Genomic DNA, 9,603 nt, shown 5'->3' with positions numbered 1-9,603 from the left:
TATCCTTTGTGCTTTTTTTGTTTTCATACACTTTTGATGAGTTTCAATGTGGTCATCACTTGATTCATGTGACTCACATCAACATTGTTGATTTTGGGTAGGCTAGTTCTTGTTAATCTTTACACACAAAATGATGGTTTTTGAATATTGTGTCATTGTAGGGGATCACATGTTCTCTAGATGTATGAACGTGTTCTTATTAAAAATTTAATTTGACTGCAAAATGTGAACTATTAATTAACTTAGAGTAAATTAGTGATTAAAAACTAGTAGGAAATTTGTTTATCTATTCGTCAGTTTTGTTGCTGTTAACATAGTTTTAATTAAGATTTAAGAATCCAAATTGAATTCTTGATTTGGAGATACTTCAAGAAAACAAATATGATATGAGTTATAATGTTAAATAATAACATCAAGACTTTATCATAGATGGTTAAAGAACTAAAGTATGTTGATCGAGTTGATAAGAATTCAATTCATATCTTACAAAGAACTTGAATCTAGTATGAAATACTTAGATGATGATTTTCAAGATGTGTTTTGACCGGTGAAAACTATCAAAAGTTAACTTGATTTTTTTTCTCTTAAGTGTCACATTTTTCCTCTAAAAAAAAGTGTCACATTTTATTTATCCCACTATAGGAGTACAAAACTATTAAGCACAACTATATTATAAACAAAATATCACAATTAGTGTTATTGGGACATCCAACTATATGTTGGTACCTTCACCCCCATTGTCACATGACCAAGGACTATATACATAGACAATTCAAGTACGGTTATGCATCACATGTAACTATACAAACCAAGTCCTAAATTTTATAGGTTGCTATAACTTTCTATCTTTCGGATTCTATTATTTGGTTTAAATCATCAAATCAAAGTTTACCAACTACTACATGCATCTTATGGAAAATTCTTTTGGTCCCGGGTGTCCCGCTCTTGGATTTCAATAAATGCTTATGTCTTTGTCAAATGTAAAAGTATAGTAGTGATACTGATTATTTTGATGTTGTTTTGACTCTTCACAACTTCTATTTGTATTTGGTTTCACCCACATTATTTTGACAAAAAGAGGTCTCTACAATACACTATATTTAGTTAAAGGTAAATAAAATCTTAGTATAAATTTGTTCCTTTACTAGGGATCAGAGTTTGGATATCAATAGAAATCGTGACTTTAAATAGAACTTATCAACCGCTTACGGTGAAAATGGTTGATACAGATTGTATGCATATATAACTTCATGCAATAAACGATATTGAACAGCTTATATTATACAATAGTAAAATTGGCTTTAAACAATATTGACCGTTCATTTATGATTGATGGTTGAGATCAGTAACTGCGTCCCGACACTAAATCCAAATTAAAAAATCGTTGATAAATCTTTAAACATTAATTTCTTTATATAAAAATAAACATGTCAAAAAATAGCATGTTCCATTTTGTCGCTGAAAGTAATTAAACAAGAAGAAAGTGGTTGAGAGCCTTAATCACAAAGTTATAACATAAATTATGATGTTATAAGTAGCACAAGTCATTTCCAAAACATATTGAGAAAACCATTAGATTGGGAACAAGTGAAAAAAAATTCATCTATTCTGCATTGCTTCTATAAAATCTAAAGTGACACTAGCATGATATATAACTTCAGTAAGCTAACTTGTACTAGAATCAGTCATTAGAATCAATTAACTTTACCATGAACCTTGTGACAAAATAGGAAACATATCTGCTAACTTATACATATAGTTTTACTCACAGGAAACCTCTAGCAATCATTTCATAAAGTTCCAACATCAGGAAGGTAAACCATGTCTTCCATTTTTGACTGCAAGGTCAATGCTTCACCCGTTAGACCTTATTACAAAGCCCATGGATCATAACATTATATGTTATGACAATTAATTAAGGAAAATGCTATTTATCTAGAAAAATAGCATCAAGAATTTTTCAAGACACAGTTGGCAAGTTTTAATTGCATGATTTATTTGTTCACTTCCTATTTTTCAGCCACACCTCCTTGAATTGTGGCAAATAGTGCATTGTGATTGGCTGCTCTTTATTCTTGAAGAATTCTTGATGTTATTTTTCTTGAGATATAACATTGCTCTTTAATTAAATACTTGTATGTGTGTAGATTTGGTTGAATACTCTGATTTTAATTTTCTTGAATAATGTAATTGCCTTGTCAACATGATAGTTTTTTCATAAAGCATTTAATAGGGAATTGTAGGTGATTACATCAGCTGATTGGTCTCTATCATGCATCTCATCAAGAAGAACCTAAACAAATGATATCCTACTTAGTTTGTACATACCATCGATAAGAGTGTTGTAAGTTACCATATTATGAATGATCTTTTTTGAAATGCATTTCTTTATAGAGATTCAAGGCTTCATCAATCATTCTAATCTTACATAATCCTTTAATCAAGATACTATAGAGATTTTTTTTTTTTTTGAGAAACAAGATACTATAGAGATGAAAACTAGGTGACTTTGAGCCTAGCGTTGAATATATATTTGGCCTTGTTCACTTCATTTATTACTAGACAATACTCACCATTAAAAAATTATAAGTAACACACCGGGTTTTACACCTTTCATCATTATCACCGTTTTAGCTGATTTCACCTTTACTTTCTTGCATAATGCATCAACCAATATACTAAAGGTGATTTCCAAGTTTACCTAAGAATATAAAAAACAAACACCTGATCTACAAGTTTACCTTTTGTAAAGACTATCGATAACTGTTTTGTACATTACTACATAAGGCTTCATGAATTTTCATTCAATTTGTCTCAGCAACCCAAGGGTAACTCTTGTTTGTCCCATTTTACAAAACTCGTTGATCAACGAAACCCATGGCTACTAATTCATCATGAAATTGTAGAGCTTTCATAACTTCACCGATAAGAAAGAGACCTTTTCATAAGTATAATGTCTAATGTTATAAGCGCGCTTGAGAATCTTCGCCAATACATAAAATGCAGTATGACCGATGTGGCGGTAACAATTGATCAAGATGTTTAAAGAAACCAAATACGGTTTAATTCCACATCATTCTATTTTATGTCTTGATAAGAGAACCTAAAATACTATGATGGGTGGGAAAGCATGCATTTTGAATCATGTTATTGAATGAGCAAACGACGTGACTAGCATTAGGAGTGAATGGAATCGGGGGAAGAGAGCGAGGGAAATTAAAGGAAGAAGAAGAGTGTTGGATTGAGTGAAACGACTTGCAGAAAGAGTGTTGAATATAATCAGGGTTAACATATGTTTACCCTGTAATATTAGCGAATTTTACGCCTATAAAAAAAAATTCAATATTGTAAATCCTGTAATAAGAAAGATTCTTTAATTTTGAATGCATATCACTATATACACCTATGACGGTGTAAAAATGATGATATGATGATATGGTACACTGACTTGGCATTTTTAATTCTTTTTCTTTAATTTTTTGCCTCTTGCTTTTTCTGTTAATTAATAAATAATTTTAAAAAATCAAAATTATAAACACCATTCATCTTCATCTCTTTCTCTATTATTATGTTCATCAACATACCCTTCCATCTTCATCTTCCCAAACACAAATCCAGGAAAAACAATTATGAAAAATCCAACCCATTTTCGATCCTCATCATCAACCCATTCAGAATTTTTTTCTTGGAAAATCAATCCCTTTTCATTCAATCATAATACTCTCATCATCATTGATCCTTCACATAGAAAGTATATACAGTCATATTGTGTTCACTTTCCAATCTTGTAAACTGATTCTTGGTATTCTTATTTCCTTTGTAAATTTTCCAACCCTTCTTTAATTTTTCCCCACTCTCATCAATAAACACTCGGTCAGCAAATTTCACAAACAGCTTCCATGATATGGTAGTATGGTTAAAAAGTCATAACCCAAACACAACAACACCACACTACACAACACATGCTACACCCCTCACACACACACACTACCATGTCATATCATTTATTATATAGTGTGTACAAAAATTACGATAAGATAACCGGCCATCTCAAAAAAATATAATAAGATAAAATAATGTTATCATGTTTAATATCTTAAAATAATCGATCTTAAGATCTTGTCTTATCTTATCCTTATCGAACTTTATATCTTATATCATATATCTATCATAAACCACCAAACACCCTTGTTTTTACTATTAGAAGTCAAATTCAGTTAAGATACTCTTCACAGATACACAATAATTCTAGTAAACTTTACTTGCTATATCATAAACTTCAAAGCATGAAAAAGTTAAAACTCAAGATTGAAAAGAGAAAATCGTATAGTCCATCTGTCTCTTATTACATGATCATACAACAAAAATCATTGGTGTTAAATGCAACTATTGGAGTAATAAATTTGTTTGAAATATTTTCTAGTTTTACATATTTACCCATACAACTATTAATATCATGAGAGTGTGTGTGTGCGCGCGCATGTTTTTGTTTTTCAATGGTAAATTAGTATCTGTGTGCAAAAATTATCGATGCATGTGTAATTTTGTAAAAGGTCATACATCAAGGACAAAATAAATCTATTTATAGAGGGAGTACAAGACAACAATATACTCTATTCAGCCCTATATATAAGAGAAATTTATGTCAACAAAAGTTGATATATCTCATTCAAAATTTAGACCAAATACATTAACTTTTATTGACTCAATTTTATCTTAATAGAGAATGGAGGGGGTAATGTTGATTCTGCAAGTGTGTTAGTTTCTATATTGAACCACACACACTATCTAACATTCACTCTCTTATTGGTTTAAATAAATGTGGATCCACACTTTGGAAATGTAACCCACATAATATGGTGGGACGTACAATGATTTCATCCAATAAGAGAGTGAGTGTTAGAGAGAGTGTTGAAAAGAGTGTTGCTGACATTCCTTTTAGTAGTTATAGTGTCATACAAAATATGTTAACGTGTCTTTGGTTTATTTCTTTGTTGGACAACTAATAAGTGATGGTTTAAGCTAGTACAAGAAATTATTGCATTGCACAAAATATGTATGTGTATCTTTTACTTCTCTCTTGATAGTCACTATACAAACTTTGAAGCTTACATAAGAAGTTTACGTCGCAGAAAATAAGTAATTGTGTCTCATGTTCATCTGTTTAACAATATTCGCTAAATGACTGATGAAACTTGCACAAGAGATCACTTCGTCGCGCAGAATATGCAAGTGTGTTTTTGTTTCTCTATTGAGATGTCACTAAACGATTGTTGAAGCTGACACAATAAATTATTTCTTTGAATAAAATTATGTGACTTCTGGTTCTCTCTTGGACAATCTCTAAATGGGTGGTGAAGCTTAAATAAGAACCACACAAAGTATGTAAGTGTATCTTTTATTTTTCTTTATGAAAGTTGAGGGCAATATAAAAAGTTATTGCGTCTCGCAAAATATGAAAGTGTATATTTGTTTCTCAACTTGGATAATCGCTAAATGACTATTGAAGTTGATAAGAAAAATTACCGCATTAAACAAAATACGCAATGTATATGCTTGGCTACAACACAAAAAGTTTTTACATCTTGTAAAACATATAAGTGTGTATTTGCTTGGCTATTAAAAAAAGTGTGTATTTGCTTCTCAAATTGGACAATCGCTAAACGACTAAACGACTGTTGAAGCTGATAGAGAAACCCCTGCATCACGCAAAATTTGTATGTGTGTCTTTTATTCCTCTTTAAGACAATTGAAGGTAACAAAAGGTTAATTGCATTTCGCAAAATATGTAATTGTGTCTCTTTTTTCAAATTAGACAATCACTAAACGACTATTGAAGCTGACGCCAGAAATTACTGTGCGTCACGAAAACACAACTTTGCACCGCATGCCAAACTATCTGAACGTGTAACCAACCATGCTAAGTAATCAAGGCCAACATTAATATTGTTTAAGAAACTATTGAAGCTGACGCACCGCATACCAAGCTATATGAACGTGTAACCAACCATGCTAGGTAATCAAGGCCAACATTAATATTGTTTAAGAAACTATTGAAGCTGACGCACCGCATACCAAGCTATACGTGTAACCAACCATGCTAAGTAACCAAGGCCAACATTAATATTGTTTAAGAAATTATTGAAGCTGACGCCAGAAATTACTGTGCGTCACAAAAACACAACTTTGCACCGCATATCAAGCTATGTGAATGTGTGACCAACCATGCTAAGTAATCAAGGCCAACATTAATATTGTTTAAGAAGAAACTATTTAAAACATACAAAAACAAACTTATTATATACTACTTGTCTTGAGGTTTTAGGTTTAAATATGACATTAAAATCTCTATTATCATTAATATCATGATTAATGTCTGGCTGATTTTAGATCCTCTTGTGTATCCCCTGACAAGTGGTTAGTTAGTCTTCAATCATCCTATGTTATAAAAGAAAGTATATGTGAGTGATAACAATCCACGCGGAAATCTCCTTACTTTATATTACTCCTCCCAACATCAAAGTTGCCTAAAACCTCAAGATTATTGCTTAAAAAAGGTGATGTTACTCAAAAACCTCAACCATTAAATTGAAGACTTATTAGAAACACAAACTCACAAAATTAAAGCTATTAATTACAAGGGACATTAAAAAAAGGACAAGAGAAACAATGTCAGACTATGTTGTTATTGTTTAAAAATAAAAAAAAATCTCTTTTCATCTTACTGATCATAGATCTACAATATCCTTCTCTTATCTCATTGTTTACCTTTGGTCACTGAGATCACAGACCAACTCTGCCATATAGAAATTTTTATGTGCTTTTCCAGCTATATTTGTTTCTCAAATATGACACACTCACTGAATTCCAAAACACATTAGACTCATATTTAAGCTACATAGTGCCAACAAAACACACAACATCATATTCTCTGAAACTTGCATGAGAAACCATCTTTTCAAGATACTTACATCTCTCTCAGTTAGTTTACCCCATACCCTTTTGGTTTTTACCTCAAAAGTTTGTTCTTATCCAAATAGTGTTTGCTTCTCAAGGGTCTATAAATATACACATAACTTCAGAAGCTAAGGAAAATCATTAAAGAAGTTTGAGAAAAGATGGTGAGATCTTGCTGGAAGCCAGCTGCAGATGGTGATGATGGAGATGGGAGTGGAAGTGGGAGTGGTGGGAGAGTTGATGGATTGTTATGGTACAAAGATTTAGGGAACCATATTTATGGTGAATTTTCAATGGCTGTGATTCAAGCTAATAGTTCATTGGAGGATAGAAGTGAATTTGAGTCTGGACCTTTGAGTTCTAACCATTTGGGTCCTCAAGGGACTTTTATTGGTGTTTATGATGGTCATGGTGGAGCTGAAGCTTCTCAATTTGTCAGTGACAATCTTTTCTGCAATCTCAAAAGTATTTTCATTCTCTCTTCTTTACCATAACTATATAGATTTTCATATTCATTTTGAAATAGTTTTCTATGTTTTGTCCTCTTATGTATATTTTCAAAATAACTGAGGGTTAGGGAAATTTGTAGTCTCTTCGGCCAAACATCCGTCGTTGGATTAATCTAAAGGCTCGTGTTTGGCCGGAGAGGCTGCGGTGCTGCACAAGATCGAAATCGCCAAGCTGTTCGTCTCATTCCAACACCTTGAGTGATTTTTTAACCTGAATCCTCTATAGCCGGCTGTGTAGATTGTTAGATTATGAGATGATTTTTTTTCTCTTTTAATCTAACAGTCTATAGTCGGGTGCACCAAAGCGGTGATTGTGAAGGATTCAGTTCGATGATTTTTTATACGAACATGTACTCGAATTTCACCAAAACATTTATATAAATAATAATTCTAGTAACCTCAACAAAAAATAAATAATAAAAAATGATATGTATATTTGACCCTCTCATGCACTAAGCTACCCTTTATTTTGAGTTTATTATTACTTAGTCAATTTTCTTTGTGATCCAGGGCTTGCAGCTGAAAATCAAGGCTTGTCGGAAAATGTGATCAAAAGGGCATTTTCAGCAACAGAAGAGAGTTTTCTATCACTTGTGAATAAACAGTGGCTAAGACAGCCACATATTGCATCAGCAGGTACTTGTTGTTTGGTGGGGATAATTTGCAATGGACTGCTATATATTGCAAATTCTGGTGACTCAAGGGTGGTGTTAGGAAGACTAGAGAGGGCAACAAGGGAAACTTCAGCCATACAATTATCTGCAGAACATAATGTTAACCTTGAAAGAGTGAGAGATGAACTTAGATTAAGACACCCTTATGATTCACAAATTGTGGTTATGAGACACAATGTTTGGCGTGTCAAAGGCCTCATACAGGTACAAATTTGGTTAAATATATTTTTAGTCCGTAAAAATTTTATAATTCCTGTTATTAGTCTTTGTATCCACTATTCCACTTTAGTCCTTAAAATTTACAAAACTACATGCTTTTTGCAGGTTTCGCGATCGATCGGTGATGCATATCTGAAGAAAGCAGAATTCAATAGGGAGCCTCTACCATCAAAGTTCAGACTTGCTGAAACATTTTTCAAACCAATTCTTAGCTGTGAGCCATCCATTTCATCACATAAACTTCATCCAGATGACCAATTTCTCATATTTGCTTCTGATGGGTTATGGGAGCAGCTTAGCAATCAAGAGGCTGTTAACATAGTCAACAACAATCCACCTAATGTAAGGCTTCATTTTATTTTTGCCATTCAAGGTTATTGTTATCATTCACACTTTCACATTATTGCAAATCTGGACCGTCAAATCTTGATCGAACAGTCCAGGTGTTTTAGCTTGTTTTGCATCGTTAAAATACGAGCTGTCCGATCTTAATTGGACGGATTAAATTGCGTGAATGCAGGATTGTCGCAACTGCATTCTGACTAACTTTTGGTATACTATGGTCCTTTAAATTAATTTATTTGAACTTATCTACGGATACAATGAAAACAACCGATGATATATCCTTAAGTTGTTTTCAGCTGATTTCCATAGCTCTCCATGATAAGTAATGAAAACAACTTATCTTATATGAAAATAATTCGACTTATTTTATCTTTCGTTATTTTATAACGTAAACATAACCACTTACATGATAAGTGATTATGCTATACGTGCTTAATTAAGTTGTTTATCTAAATAAGCATTTTATGTAACAGGGAATTGCAAGAAGACTTGTGAAAGCAGCACTCAGAGAAGCAGCAAGGAAGAGAGAGATGAGACTAGCAGACCTTCAAAAGATTGAACAAGGAACAAGGAGACACTTCCATGATGATATAACTGTGATTGTTGTGTTTCTTAATCACAAACTGATTGATAACAGCTCTCTTTGGGGTTCTTCTCTTTCAATCAAAGGAGGTGGATCTGCCAATCACTAAGTTGATTGATCATCATCATGCAAAAATAACAAAAAAATATATCTGTATATTGAAATTAAGCAACTATTATTATAGCCAATCAAATTTTAGACAATTGTCTCCTCTCAAAAAAAAAAAAAAAATTTTAGACAATTGTCATTGTCACCCCCTACCTTGTTCTGTCCAGTTTATGATCTGGTGGATTAAAATGAACATATATTTTGTACA

General features: G+C 32.4%; 1 protein-coding gene across 1 annotated transcript; it reads left to right on the top strand.

Annotated features, from left to right (window-relative positions):
• Positions 1-6,478: 6,478 nt before the first annotated feature.
• Positions 6,479-9,603, top strand: LOC146956130 (putative protein phosphatase 2C 38). Its single transcript, XM_085726914.1, has 4 exons — positions 6,479-7,422; positions 7,977-8,344; positions 8,465-8,701; positions 9,178-9,603. Exons 1-4 carry the CDS (start codon positions 7,119-7,121, stop codon positions 9,394-9,396), a joined length of 1,128 nt encoding a protein of 375 aa, XP_085583040.1. The 5' UTR covers positions 6,479-7,118; the 3' UTR covers positions 9,397-9,603.

This window comes from Medicago sativa, chromosome 1 (genome assembly GCF_051527215.1).
Source record: "Medicago sativa cultivar Bolivia chromosome 1, Bolivia_mono, whole genome shotgun sequence".
Lineage (NCBI taxonomy): Eukaryota > Viridiplantae > Streptophyta > Magnoliopsida > Fabales > Fabaceae > Medicago > Medicago sativa.
This window is presented reverse-complemented; position numbering and strand designations above follow the sequence as displayed.

Bases quoted from the DNA above. Each gene is read 5' to 3' on its own strand.
- LOC146956130 (XM_085726914.1), top strand. From the start codon at position 7,119: ATGGTGAGATCTTGCTGGAAGCCAGCTGCAGATGGTGATGATGGAGAT. The intron at 7,423-7,976 runs GTATTTTCATTC...TTTGTGATCCAG, and splicing joins TCTTTTCTGCAATCTCAAAA to GGCTTGCAGCTGAAAATCAA. The intron at 8,702-9,177 runs GTAAGGCTTCAT...TTTATGTAACAG, and splicing joins TCAACAACAATCCACCTAAT to GGAATTGCAAGAAGACTTGT.